The 15,127-nt window shown below is 47.2% G+C and overlaps 1 protein-coding gene across 7 annotated transcripts in view; it reads right to left on the bottom strand.

Annotated features, from left to right (window-relative positions):
* LOC123771277 (transmembrane protein 245) overlaps positions 1–15,127 on the bottom strand; it is a 449,452-nt gene that overhangs the window by 191,578 nt on the left and 242,747 nt on the right. For 5 of the 7 annotated variants that reach the window (XM_069305159.1, XM_069305161.1, XM_045763753.2 and 2 more), the window contains one exon: positions 4,771–4,955. In XM_069305159.1, coding sequence (XP_069161260.1) covers positions 4,771–4,955 — 185 coding nt within the window. Of the gene's footprint in view, positions 1–4,770; positions 4,956–8,717; positions 8,754–15,127 lie in introns of all 7 variants that reach the window. The other 2 variants (XM_069305158.1, XM_069305157.1) reach the window with 1 other exon arrangement.

Genomic DNA, 15,127 nt, shown 5'->3' on the forward strand with positions numbered 1-15,127 from the left:
TGGCCTCATGACGTCAAAGTCTGCGGTGCGTGCGTGGCGCCAGCAATAGTGTTAAGCACAAGGCGAAGCTGGAAAAAGTTCAGAGGTATGCCACTAGGCTAGTTCCAGAACTAAGAGGAATGAGTTACGAGGAAAGGCTGAGTGAACTGCACCTCACGTCTCTGGAAGACAGAAGAGCTCGGGGAGACATGATCACCACATACAAAAATTTCAGAGGAATTGACAGGGTAGACAAGAATGGATTATTTAACACAGGTGGTACACACAAGGGGACACAGGTAGAAGCTGAGTATCTAATTGAGCCATATTAGAAATAACTTTTTCAGTATCATAGTAGTTAATAAATGTACCTGCAACATTCCACATCACTAGGAAGTGATGTGGTGAAGGCTGACTCCATACACAGTTTCAAATGTAGATATGATGGAGCTCGAGAAGCTCAGGAATCTCTACACCAGTAGATTGACGACTGAGAGGCGGGACCAAAGAGCCAAAGCTCAACCCCCGCAAGCACAACTAGATGAGTACTCCCCTTCAGGAGGCAGAGAAGGCATTTTACTCAGCGCCCCCCCCCCCCCCCCTTAGGTGTTGACAGGCTGTTAGATTCAGAGTGGTCCCTTTCCTTTTTGTCCTCCTCCCCTTTCATGACCCTCCTCTTTCCAGAGGATGCAATGTCCCAAGTTCTGTCTGTGGCAGCCTTCTATTGTCGTTCTATTGACTAACTGTTACTTTCTTGGGATTCTGTCCCTGTTCAGAGAGAGCCTGATAGGGTTGGGACCTCACCTGCTGTTGGTCAAGATTAGTATCTTGGAAAGTCAAGACTCCAATGCCACTGCACTTCCTGTTGCAAATCCCTTTTCTACTAAATGTTGCAACTTTTGATGCACACATCGAAAGGGTATGCACCAACCCTTTCGTAATTTGCCCCTTTGATGCAGCTGTAGGGTGTAACTGGCTAGTTATGCCAGCTCCTGGTCCCATGATCTCTTAGCCAGTCAGCATGCGGTCTACCCTTGTGCCCATGATGTTTGCAAGTATGCTGCATTGGCCAGTCTTTTCCAACATGTCCTGGGCTGATATTCTGGCTCAGCGGTTTTGGCGTTCTAAAAGGGTTCCGATGGCATAGTACAGAGGAACCTCAGGTAACAAGCAACCCCATCTAGGAGCATTTCAGGTAACAAGCGAGCCACCAGCAGAAAATTTGTCTCGATTGACGAGCTTCTGCTCGGTTAACAAGAAAACCACGTGGTGCTTCCTAGCATTCCCACTAGTTCTCAGACGCCTCCAACAAGTGTTGTTGTTTCGCAAGACGAGCATTTCACATGACGAGCTCGGTGCCGGAAAGGATTAAATTCGTTAACTGAGGCACCACTGTATATGGTTAATGTTCTTGGTCCTAGTTGGTTATGTGTTAAAATGGGCCGTGTCTTCTAGCCCAAATTCTCGTCTTTGACCTAGTGCATGTCATCTCTCATCCTCCCTCATAAGTCCTATTTTTGTTCTCTGTGGTTAGTTAGCTTCAGGGAGTCACTGGGGGGCTTCTCCCAGAAACCCAGCATTAAATGCAATGAAACATGTGGGGCACTACATGTGGGACACAACAACCTGCGCCACAACTACCAAATTAATAACATTACATTACAGCAGATTGATGAGGAAATGGACCTTGTAGTCAAAATCCACCATTCAATGAAAGTTGCACAGCAGGTAGAAACGGAAGTTAAAAAATCTAACCAAACACTTGGAATAATCAAGCATACCTTCAATTTCAAGGAAAAGAAGGTAGTGATTCAAATGTATAAATCTCTGGTGCACCCCTGTTCGTATTACTATATCCAAGCATGGAGACCTTACCTTCAGAAGGAAAAAAGCTGCTCTGGAGAAACTGCAACACCAGGCAACAAAAGTCATTCCAGAGCCAACTCATCTCTATCAGGAATGCTTGAAGCCACAGGACTAACAACACTGCAAACTATGCATGACATCTTATTGATGTCATGCTTGGTTGACATCATCTTATTGTTGTATTCACCTAGTTGTGCTTGCGGGGATTGAGCTCTGCTCTTTCGGCCCGCCTCTCAACTGTCAATCAACTGTTTCTACTACAGTGGAACCTCTATTAACGAGTTTAATCCGTTCTGGCACCGAGCTCGTTACCTGGAAAACTTGTCTTTGGAAACAAATTTCCCCATTTAAAATAAAGGAAATAAATTTAATCCGTTCCACTCCCAAAAACATCCATACTTGTATGACTTTTTTTTATGTAAAAAAAATATATTTTTATATTGCACATGTAAATATAAATGTTTTGTTGTAGTGTTTTAATATTTACTTTACCTTATGAAGAGTAGTTGCTGGCTAGAGGGAGACGATGGGGAGGTGGGAAGGATGAGAGGGGTTATGGTGTGGAAGGAGAATCCACCTCTGAGTCAGGCGGACTCTCTCTTCTTGGGAATTTCACCCAAATTTCATTTCAAATGTCACACTAGGATGCATTAGACCAGCACCAAATAAAAAACTACGTTGATTACACTCATTGTGTCAACAATATAATAGTCTTACCACGAAGATACAATATAATGCCGTTTTCTCAAATAGGCAATGTGGTTATTAAAGAAAATGGAAATTTCATGGCAAACATGTATACAATCCCCAAGCCGATCGGATAAGAATTGAATTTTATAGAAATATTTGCTCAAATGACGCTTGAGCGCGGTGTTTGGGTGCATTCAAGAGAAAAAAGTGTTACGTTCAAGCGACATATACCTGCGAAAGTGATAACACTTTCATAAAGTGTTATCACAAAGTGATAAATTAATTAAACATTTTCACACATCGGGTTGTCACTGCTTTATCAGGGCAGCTTTTCCAAGAATGCGTTCACCTTTTCAAACATTCCAAACACTTCCCTGATCTCAGTGGAAGAGGCAGCATCCTCCCTTACCTCCTCATTCCCTTACTAATGGTGTAAATTGTTGATGAGGACCTGCCATACTTCCTTGTGAGATCAATCACACAGACACCACACTCATGCTTTGCTATAATTTCCTTCTTTAAATCCACAGTAATTGTGTCTTTCTTCCTCTTGACAACACTATCTTTAGCAAGCAGCTTCTTTGGAGACATCGTGTTACAAATTGTAGTCGCAAAACCACTAAAAACCCAAAGAAAAGCTCAAATAAATCCAGAGGGATGCTTGTCGTGTGAGATACAACAACAACAACACTGGCGTCGGAGGCGTCCGAGAATTTGCGAGAACCCGCGAGACACTAGGAAGCACCATGTGGTTTCACTCGTTAATAGAGGCGAGCTCGTCAATAGAGACAAATTTGCTGCGAGTGGCTTGCTCGTTACTGGAAAAACTCGTTAATAGAGCCACTCGTTAATAGAGGTTCCACTGTACTACTATTTTTTTTCCACACCACACACACACACACACACACACACACACACACACACACATCCCAGGAAGCAGCCCGTGACAACTGGCTAACTCCCAGGTACCTATTTACTGCTAGGTAACAGGGGCATAGGGTGAAAGAAACTCTGCCCATCATTTCTCGCCAGCGCCCGGGATCGAACCCGGGACCACAGGATCACGTGTCCAGCGTGCTGTCTGCTCGGCCACCATGTCAACAAGCCACAATGTAGGACCGGGAACAAGAGATGCTTTTTCATCCACAGGGTTATTAACCCATGTAACTGCCTTCAAGCCATTAAAGCCAAAACTCTGTTGGGATTTAAAGTACAACTGGAATGGATTATCGAGGCAAATAGGGGAACCTTCGACAAGCCACCGGCTTCCTGTCTTCATCGAGGCCACTAGTGTTAGTGGCTTTCAAGAAAACTCAGGTAAACGCCTCTTTCTGGAGGAGTCCCAGTCAGACAAAACTCATACATCTGATGTGATCCATTTGATCCTCATATATCTGATATCTGACAAAACTCATATCTGATGTGATCCTCAGTGAGATAAATACAGGGAGCCACTGGGGCTCATTCAAAAAAGGTCGTTTTATTAGATCCAACACTGGATATTGGGCTAACAGGCAACAGTTGTTCTCTGGATGATAACCACTGTCTTTCAGTTAAGGACTGGATTGCCAAACTTTGGAAATTTTATAAACCTGGACAAAGCTCTCATACTTGTCAGTACAGCCTGCAGGCTATGATTTCATGTATACCAGTACAGCCTATGGACAATGATCCAACATATGCCAGTACACCTTGCCAGCAATGATCTCATGTGTGCTAGTACAGCCTGTGGGCAATGTTTTCAGGTTTGCCAGCACAGATTCTTTTCAATGGTTCCACATATACTGTAATTGGATCAGCATTTATTCTTACACATTTTCCTTATAAATTGTGCTTTCTTAGCACTCACACAGTATAAGGGGTCTAGCTGGCAGAAAATTATTACAATATCCACATATCCATTGAAGAATATCTTCTTTGATATGGACTCTATAGTACTAGTCATTCATCATACCAAGACCAAACTGAGAACAGCATTCATGTATTCAGCTCTCTACTGTGAAGCTCCACAGATACAATTCCCAGCAGTGAGAGCATTAACGAAAGGCTAACATTCCTCAAACAATGCCTTCATGACTGCAACAAAACCAAGCCAGCCTGTCTGGAGTAACATTACAAAATATTCATAAGACATACAAGAACACTGCTCAGTAATAAATTAGTTAGTGTTACCCAGGATTACACAGTTCAAAGAATGCAATATGAACTTAACATACAGTAGGTAATGTCACTCACCACACTGATGAGAGCATTGAGCAGCGAGAGTGAACCACCAAGCAGGAGGGAGGCAGCGGCTGTGAGCGCAGACATAGCCAAGCTCAGGTTGCCCAGGAGAATGGACCACACTGACTCCAGCACGCTCACAACCGTCCCCAAGTTGTCACGGATCACTTCACTTACAAAAGTGAAGCTCACCACACCTGTGAAAAAAAAATGCATATAAATATAACCTATCAAGGTTAAGTGTTCTGTACAGTACTACTTTCAACTCTTAACTGGAAATAAGGCACAGATTAAAAGTATGTTACTGAGCTGTATCATAAGTCAACAAGGCGTGGTGCTGCATTGTATGAGTATTGACAATTGACAAGAGGCATCACTCTTGAACACAATGATAAGTAAAGGAAGCCAGCACATCATGATATCCCTGGGAATTTTCAAGCATCTCTGAAGAATCATAATTTTCTGTGCATGTTACAAAGAAAATTATTAAATCCAGGCAAATAATAAATTACTGTGTGTGCTGAAATGCTAAATCGAGTGTCACCTATCTCCCTGAAGCTCATCGAACTGATGAACCCCGGCTGCTCCCAAACATGAGGTATTTGAAGACTTTAACCCATTTTAAGGCAACACCAATATCGTGCCTCCACAAAGCGAGGACAGGAGGACATTAGTACAATATATTAATCCGCTAAGAACTGCTCAAGAAGTCAAACAGTGACTCAAAACTTTCAACAACAACAAGAAAAGTATGAAAAAGTTAAAAAACACAAACAAACATTGGAGTAGGCAACTACACCTGACCAAACTCTCCTGATAACCACCAGGTAGCAGCTCAGTTCACTCAGGATCCTGCTACTGAACCTCAAACCCAACCCCAAACTCCATGGGAAAGAAGGGCAGAAAGAACAGAAATGAGTAGCTGCATAAGTGAAGCACAGTAAACGGTATTTTATAACACTCAAAACACAATTTTTGTGCTAGCACCCTTAGTAGCAATGCTAAACTTTCTTATAAGGGTGGAAACCAACAATAGACAGCAGCCCTAAATGCAACAAGGCTGACCTTATTAGATAGAAGGGAGGTTATATTGAGGTTATATTGAGATGATTTCGGGGCTTTAGTGTCCCCGCGGCCCGGTCCTCGACCAGGCCTCCACCCCCAGGAAGCAGCCCGTGACAGCTGACTAACACCCAGGTACCTATTTTACTGCTAGGTAACAGGGGCATAGGGTGAAAGAAACTCTGCCCACTGTTTCTCGCCGGCGCCCGGGATCGAACCCGGGACCACAGGATCACAAGTCCAGTGTGCTGTCCGCTCGGCCGACCGGCTCCCTGGCTCCAGAAGACTAACCCTGGCACTCCAGATAAAACAAAACCCATAGAGACCAAGCAGTTGCAACACTAAAACTCGGGTAACAAAAAAGCAGTGTATAGTACAGTAATTTATAATAACAATTCATTGAGACGGGGGACAGCAGCCAGGGTGTATTTATACATTTTAGGCTTATATTGAGGTCCCCCACAAGATCTAATTACTGAACCCCCACCTGGACGCAACCACAGAACAAGCTAACAAACTCATGGGTACCTACTTACTGTTGGGTGAATAGGAGCATTAGGTGATAGGAAATGCACCCACTCCTTTATGTTCTGCCTGGGATTTGAACCTGGAATTCTTGATTGTGAATCGAGAACGAACCCGACTGTAAAACAGGACCCTATGAGCAACCAAATAACTAGTTGTTCCAAGCAGCCAGCCAACGAGTAATGACAGAACTCAGATATATCTCTGACACAGCACCCTAGGAAAGAACAACCCACGTCTGGCAAGGACAGTGTCTGAGCACTATATCTAAAATGATGGGTAGAGCCTGAGAGAATATACAAAGGGGCTCCACTTGAAACTCGAACAAACTTGTAAATTATGAGTGAAGGGAAACATGACAAATGGCCCCCAGCAAATTCAGGCAAACGTGCCAGGACAGGCATGATACCACCAGATGCAGTGGGGACACAGCAGGGAAGGAGTGTTTGCTATGGACATCGACCAAATGAGAACATATCGAGAACTGGAGAGGCCATTATCGGAACGTTAAAGACTTTGTATGCCACCCAGAGTGAGTCACAGCAAACATGTCACTAGACCACAAGGAATGGAAGATAGTGTGGAGAAGAGGCATAGATGACCGAGCCAAGAAACCAAGACGCTGAATAAAAAAGGAGAAAAAAAAAAAAGAGTACCAAAGACTCGGAGTAACAAGGTGGAAGGCCCCCCAGGCAACCTGGACCCAAGCTGGCCAGATGGTATTCAAAATGGCCATCCACCATGTCTGTGAAGAAGTAGATTTTTCTCAATCACCTTTCACTAGTAGTAGCATTATAGTTTATAAATGCATCCAATGTTGAATGGAATACCACTGTCTGGTGGATCCCTTTGTATCTCCTTGAGCTACCCACCTGCAACATTCTGTGCCTAGAAACCACACCAGGTTCTAGTGACTCAGGAGTGCCTACCAGCGGCCATGATCACGCCCACACAGAGGAGGCCCAGAGGATTGGAAAAACAAGATCACCATATCAAAACCCACTAGAACCCACTTCCCCCAACCACTATGGGAAGAAGGGAAGGACGGGGAATGGTGAGATACACAAGAACAAAAAGAGGCATTTCATTTCATGCAACAGTATATTTCTGAGGCAGTGACCTTTATATTTCTCTGAAGAAAACATGCCCTGAGCTCCCTAGAGACACTGACCATCTACCAAGATGCCAAAACCCCATTAGATTACCAAAATCCACAAGACTGAATATCTATCAAAGGCACATTAGGAACGATGGCAGATGTCATGAGTTGATGAGTAAGCAGCAGGCTGGCTAAACTTGACCACCCTATGACCTCTTCTGGGACAACCGGGCCCCCTGGAACAAGGGACCAAGAACACCAGAATAGCATCTGAAGCATCCACACGAGTGCCTATGGTGGCAGGCAGATATCAGCACGCTGCTGCAACCAGACAGAGAACACGAAGATTCCTTAGCTGAAGCAACGATGCCCCAATGGCCCATCAAGGTCCTTCATGTTCTCCTCATGCTTCCTCCAGTCCCCTCATATACTCCCTCACACACAACTCAACACCTCATGCCTCCTTCAGTTCCCTCATATACTCCCTCACACTCAACACCTTATGCCTCCTCCAGCTCCCTCACACACAACTCAACACCTCATGCCTCCTTCAGTTCCCTCATATACTCCCTCACACTCAACACCTTATGCCTCCTCCAGCTCCCTCACACACTACTCAACACCTCATGCCTCCTCCAGTCCCCTTATACTCCCTCACACACTACTAAACACCTCATGCCTCCACCAGCTCCCTCATATACCCCCCTGAACACTAAACATTTTCCCTCTTAGATCTTTGGGTCATCTTCCCATCATGAAAACAGTTGCAACTATTTTTCTAAGCAGTCATTAACATACTGTACTTAACTCAAATATATGAAATAAACATTTATTAATCAAAGATTAGAACAAAACTCAAAACTGAATTCAGTTCTATAATTTTATACAGAAGTTATAAAATTAAAAACCAAAAATTATAAATTAGTTATCAAACATCATCTAAAATACAAAACAATCGGGCAGAAATTGCCACGCTACACAGTTCCTGGACTTCATTAAAAGATATAACATATAGCACAAAAACAAAATTTGCACAAGTAATAAAAGGCACTTTAGAGGTTAACACGATTCACAGAGCAATATGCCGGAAATGCTCTGTGTATTTGTGACTTTAGGTAGCATACCTACCTACCGCCCATGAATTCAACTATTTGCCTATATATATGCATGTATATATTTCTGTCTAAATAAAATGTTGATGTTCATGTTCATATGTGCAGCAGATGGACAAGAAGCAAGATGTTATGCAGAGAATAGAGTTTGAACAACTAACCTGCAGCAGCAGCATCAACTACTTCCTCTCCCTCTGCTGAGAAGGGGAGCGTGTGAGAGAGAGACAACTTGTAAATATGTATTACAGGTTGTAAGCTTGCTTTCATCTTACAGAATGATTTGCAAGCTTATGACTTAAGTTTGGTCACAATACTAGCAGTAAATATATTAAACTTGACTGTGTGATGCTTTGTAGTCAATTTTCTAACTCCCAATCATATAAATGTTGCATGTACTGGTATTTAAATAATGCATGTTGCTAAACTTCTTTAATCCATCATCATTACCGTGATTCCTATTTATTCAAGATAAGACCAATGGTCCTTTGCTTTTGATGGAAAGAAAGACCGTAAGCCCAAATTCCTTCCCATTCATTTTAGGAATCAGCAAGACACATTGCTATGGTCTCTGCTTGATCAGTGTAATTATATGAAACATCTTAATATATATAAATTGCACATAAATTGACTGATAAAATTGCTGCAACCATATAACAAGGCAGAGGTGGGCAATATACAATAAAAGTAATATCACTATTTTACACTTTATAGATGATAAATACCATTACATTTAAAATACTTTTATTATTAATATTAATTTTAAATGTAGTTATACATACCCTGGGCAGGACATTGAGAAAAGAGATATTAAGAATATTAATCCGGTTAGAATTAAGAATATTAGTCCGGTTAGCGCGAAAGTGTTAACACTTTCGCACTAACCGGACTCACCGAGGAGTCCTATTTCGCCTAACGCTACCACATAGTGGACATAAAGTTATGTCCTCTTTTAAAATATTTGTATAAAATTCAATTTTTATCCGATTTACTTTGGGTTTGTTTCAAACTGCGCGCCATGAGGCTCTCTTTCTCACCACTAGGCTGCATGGTACAATAAGTTCATGAAAGGTGTGGACCACTTCGATCAAATGGTATTATGTCCCAAACGGGTTGCAGGTGGGTGACTTTAGCCGTTTATACTGGTAATGCTTCCCCCATATCATGTATTATATGCATATGTCTGTTTAGGGAATTTTATTCCAATCAATATACAACCAAAAATAACTGTGTGCAACAAGTATAAACTTGACAAACATAACAAAAGTAAAAACATTTCGTGTGTGTTTGACACTCACTGATATGTTCCAGCGTTGTTTTATATTTGGCGCTATTCTATCTTACGCTTTGTTGATCTTTTTTACCTATGGGCTCATAGAACATTCTATTGCGAACACATTGACACAAAAATGAATGACGTACATAGAAAATTAATGTCATGAGAGTGAAATAAGTATAAACTTTCAAAGCGCCGTGCGTCGTCCCGTCACCGATACCGGGTAACAATTTCACCACTTCCCACACTCTTGCGGGCGGGCCGCGACTATTATTCTACGCTTATATTCATATCACCGTGTTGGGAATTTCATTGCGAGTCCATTGATACCAAAATTAACGCTGTAGGACAAGTGTGGAGGTGATAACAATCCCAAGAGTAAAAACATTTTGTTGCTGTTGGGCGCTCACGGCGAGTCATCTTCGTAGTTATTTATTTGGTGCTGGTATCCCTATACGTTTCGTGACTTTTTTTTACTGATGTTCTTCTAGAGAATTTTATTGCGAACACGTTGGTACCAAAATGAAATGCGTAGCTCGAGAACTAAGGTAAGGAAAGTAAAAAGAGTATACACATTTTTGTTTTTACGCTTACGCAGCAAAAACGAACCGCGCACATACCGCTTTTTTTTTTACCATCGAAAGGGGTGCGAAAGTGTTAAATATGACAAAAATACCAGCGTTGAATGTAATGAAATGCTATTTTCTGGGTGAGACCCGGAGGCTCCCCAGAGCTTTACCGGCTGATATGCTAATGTCAGACTTTGGCATCAGTCATGTGTATGGAGTTCTAGGGCCTACCGGGGACCACGAGCCAGAACCTGGCCCCCTCTGAGAGGCAAGGGGAGCAATGGCCTATAGAAACCCCCGTGTGGTTGGAAGCATTCTATGTCTGCCATCGACCGGGTCAAGCATCCAGAAAGGTAAGCATTCCAAAACAAACCCCTATTCTGGTGAAAATTGCTACCTAAAGCCGAACTAGTGGATAGAACTCTTCAACAAAAAACAAGGAAACTAGCATGACGTCATACGTCACCGCGCCGCTGTCTGCGCAGCTCCCCCCTCCCCGGGAGGGGGAAGGGGGAGCCCCAGACCTCCCACGCCGGCTATCCACCCATCAGTTCTGAGGCTGGATGTCAAAACACGCGAAAAACGCCGACCGGAGGGAGGGAGGGTTGCCGGGGAGCCTCCGGGTCTCACCCAGAAAATGGCGTTTCATTACATTCAACGCTGGTTTTCTGAAGGGAGCCCTGTCGGCTCCCCGGAGCTAACTACCCACAGAGGAAGGTCAAAGGGACAGAACCAGGAGGCGGACACCACGCACCCCCCAAGGAGGCGAGACAACCGGCAGCAAACGCCAACCCAAGGCGCCACAGCCCCGAAAATACCGGGAACAACACGAGAACCACGAGCAGCAAGGCCACGTCGCCCAGACGGCAGCGAGAGCAGCGAAGCCACGAACGCCACAGGCATGAGGGAAGAACACAGGCAGCGTAGCCGCAAGAACACGGCTGACCACCCGGGACACTATCACCCGCGAACCGGGAAGAACAGAACCGGATCAACGCAAAACGCACTCCGGACCCAAACGCCGTGGCACGCAAACAACAGCGGAGGGCCGCCACTGAACACAAAAACGACACACACCCGGCCCGACCAATGAAGCACCAACAAACCCTGGACCCCTCCAGAAGGCAGCAGCCCCACCCCGCGCCAGAAAAGATGGAGACTGCTGCCACCAAACAACCAAAACGCTAAAACCGAAGGGGCACTACCAACCGAGTAGAAGACAGAGCACGCTGACCAGAGACCAGGATGGTGCAAGCGGTGCACGAACAGGCCGGAGGTGAAACGACGCACAAGACAGCTGACTAACGGTGCAAAAGCAACACCAAGACCGAAAGCAAGCTGAAGCGGCTCCGCCCGCGCCGCACGAAAAGAGGCGACAGTATGTGGCAAGACGACGGCCCCCAACCCCCACCAGAAAACCAAGCCGAGAGTAAACCAAGCCAACAAGAGTAACCACCTAAGAAGGGACAGGAAAAGGAAGGACCGCCAAAATACCCCATACTGCCGCCAAGAGAAGCACGCAGGTGGGACACCTACCACGAAGCCACCCGACCACCAACCGGAGGCGAGACCGCGAGGCAAAACATAAGCAGCCCCGACAAGGTCCCTCCGAGCCCAGGAAAAAGGCGGAGCCGCGGGAAGATCTCGGGCGCGACCACCGAAACCCAGGCGGTACAAGGAGAAGGAACGTCTGCCGAACAAAAAAACTCCCCAAAGCACGCAAGCCCGCCAGGAGTTCAGAAACGACGGGTCCGACGCGAGACATCGCAAGACCCCCCCCCCAAAAAAAAAAAAAACCGGCAGGGGCAAGCTAGGAAACCAAAGAAGGCGGAAGGGTCACCGCCAGAACAGTACCCGAACCAAGGGGTACGAACAACTGCAATAGACCGAGACAAAGAAGCACATCACAGGATACAGGCTGACCAACGCCTAAGAACACACGCAGAATATCCCTGCTGCAGAGGAGGCAGGAAGAAAGAGCAGAAGCACAAAAACCCCAGGAGAACAACCAGGGGTGGACAATCAGGCAGGGACAGAAAAAAACCCACGCAATCCCCAGGCACAAAACGGCAGCAAAGTGCCACTCCACAACCGGACACAGGAACAAGGACACGCCACCGTGAAACACGGTACCAATGCACACATGCAGCCGCAGCAACAGGCACCACTGCAACATGCAACATGTAAATAGCAACTCCCTTCTGCAAAGGCAGAGAACGGAGCAGGCAGACCCCAGACAGGGCCAACGGAGACACGACAAAACCCTGCAGGCCCAGAAACCTGCACCAGGCGACCGACGGCGGAGAAACCCCACTCGATACCTGCTGGATGAGGTACTGGGAGCTCTTTCACACCTCAAGCCCGGCCCAAGGCCAGGCTAGACCGGCCAGAGGGTGGCCCACCAGGCAGCTGCTAGAAGCAGTCCACCGGCCCACATACCCCCACAACCAGGACAGGCCGGAACCGCCATACAAAAACAGGCTAGTGCGCCCTGGAAGTCCACAGATGAACCAGCAAGAAAGCTTATGCTCGCAAGTAGGTCGTGTAACAAGCACAGACCTCTGATGGTAATACAGTGTTCCCCAAATGTGCCAACAGCACCACTGCACTCCACTGGTACTATCCCGCAAGTTCTACCAGATAGGTGGGACCCAAGAGCCAGAGCTCAAATCCTGCAAGCACAGCCAGGAGCCTTACCAGGTGAGTACAGAACCAACCCTACAACCCTCACACCTCACAACATTAAAAAGGGAGGGTCCCCTAAATGACTCCAGCATGGGTTGGACATGCATATGAGGGGGACAGGAAGGGTTGAAAAAAGGGACAGTCACTGGTGTGCGAACGGTCTCAGTCGTACAAAAATATACCCAAATAAAGACAAGTATATAAACAACACCGCATCCAGCGCCCAGCCAAAAGACGCCTGACCGCAGAAACACACCTGGCGAATGGTGGCACGAACTTGACACGAAGCAACCGTGCCCAGAAGAACCTGGGAGCACCGCCAGGTGAAAACGCCAGAGCCGGACCCTGCCGGACCCGCAGGAGAGCAGGGAGAGGCGAAGGAGGCGTCTACACCCATGACACAGGGAAAACCGCGGTGTCCTCCCCACAACTGGGAACCAGGACACCCCCGGCGCGAAGGGGCACATACCGCAGCCAGGGAGAAGAACGAGAGGCGAAGCACTGTAGCAAAAAGGGTGCAAAACACCAGCACTGAAACACCGCCCAGACCAAAACAAACTCCACGGCGCATGCGCATAACACGCTGGCCGAACCGCACACCCTCCCAGCGGGAAGGCGCCAGCCAGGACCACTGCACGAGAAAAGTAGCCAAAAGAGGAAGCAGGAACAATAAAACCGGCCAAAGAAGCAAAGAGCCCAAAAAGGAACCCAACCGGGCGACAAGTAGCCCAACCGGGCGACAAGTAGTCCAACCGGGCGACAAGTAGCCCAACCGGGCGACAAGTAGCCCAACCGGGCGACAAGTAGCCCAACCGGGCGACAAGTAGCCCAACCGGGCGACAAGTAGCCCAACAGGGCGACAAGTAGCCCAACAGGGCGACAAGGACGAGGAGCCGACAGACGTTCCAATAATGCGGGAAGTAGCGAAAAATCTTCCCGTACCCTCGAGAACACAGAAGCCAACACTAGTCCCGAAGGCACACGAAGGCGCAGGCGCACCCGAGATCAGAAGTCACGCAGAACCCTATCGAACGGGGAAACATGACGAAAACACCGTCCCAAAAAGGGGTGGGAGGAAACATCCACCCACAGGACGGAACCAACCAACTCAAAGGCCAAGGAACCGAGCCCGGGGAGGGGCCGACGCCCAACAACACGTACGGCGAGTGGGGAGGAAAGACCCCACTCCGCGTAACCACAAGCCCCGCCTAGAGGGGGATAAAAAAAACCCACGGGGTCCAACGGGGCCAAGGCCACCAAGTCAGCCCCTCCCCAGCCCCGGTAACCTACACGACAGGCCCCGGGGCTGAGCCGTTCCCCCAAAGCCCCGGCCGTACCAGAAAACCGGGGCAGCCGTGAAAACACTAAGGAAGGGAGCCCACTGGCAGACTCGTACAACACGGCTGGAGGAACAGGCTCAAATGCCCCCGTCACTACCCCGGAAGGGGAATTCCCCGAGACTGCCCGAGTCTCAACACCATCAAAAACCCCGCCCCGAACCTACAGACAGTAAGGAACCGGATGCAGGCAGGAAGGGTGAACCAGGGGAAAGACAAGGGGGCGTGGATGGAACCGAAGCAACCAACACCCCCAAGTCCCAAAACGAACTACAACGGGGCAGCCCCGGGGCTCCCGGGGAGGAAACCACGAGAACGTTGCCACCACCAAGGCTCAAGTGCAACGCCCCTGCTGCCCGCACCCGCTTTGTTAGCACAACTGGGTAACCGAGCCACAACGAGCAACCAAACTCGCAGGACTCCGGGTCGAAGGTGTCACCGACCCCACAGGCAGCAGACAGAGGCAAAACAGAGAGTCACCCAGAGACAAAGGGTGAGAGCAACCCTCAAACTCGCTGGAAGCGAGGGGGGGACTCTGGGGTCACATCCATCGGACTTGCGCGCCCCCAGGGGTTTCCCAGGGTCCCGAGCGTTTACTATAAGAGGACTTGCGCTCAGGTAATCCCAGGCAGGGTACTGCTAACCGGCACCCAAAGCTACCAAACAACTTTCTAAGAGCTGAACCCCCGGGACGTGTACACTCACGG

This window comes from Procambarus clarkii, chromosome 54 (genome assembly GCF_040958095.1).
Source record: "Procambarus clarkii isolate CNS0578487 chromosome 54, FALCON_Pclarkii_2.0, whole genome shotgun sequence".
NCBI lineage: Eukaryota > Metazoa > Arthropoda > Malacostraca > Decapoda > Cambaridae > Procambarus > Procambarus clarkii.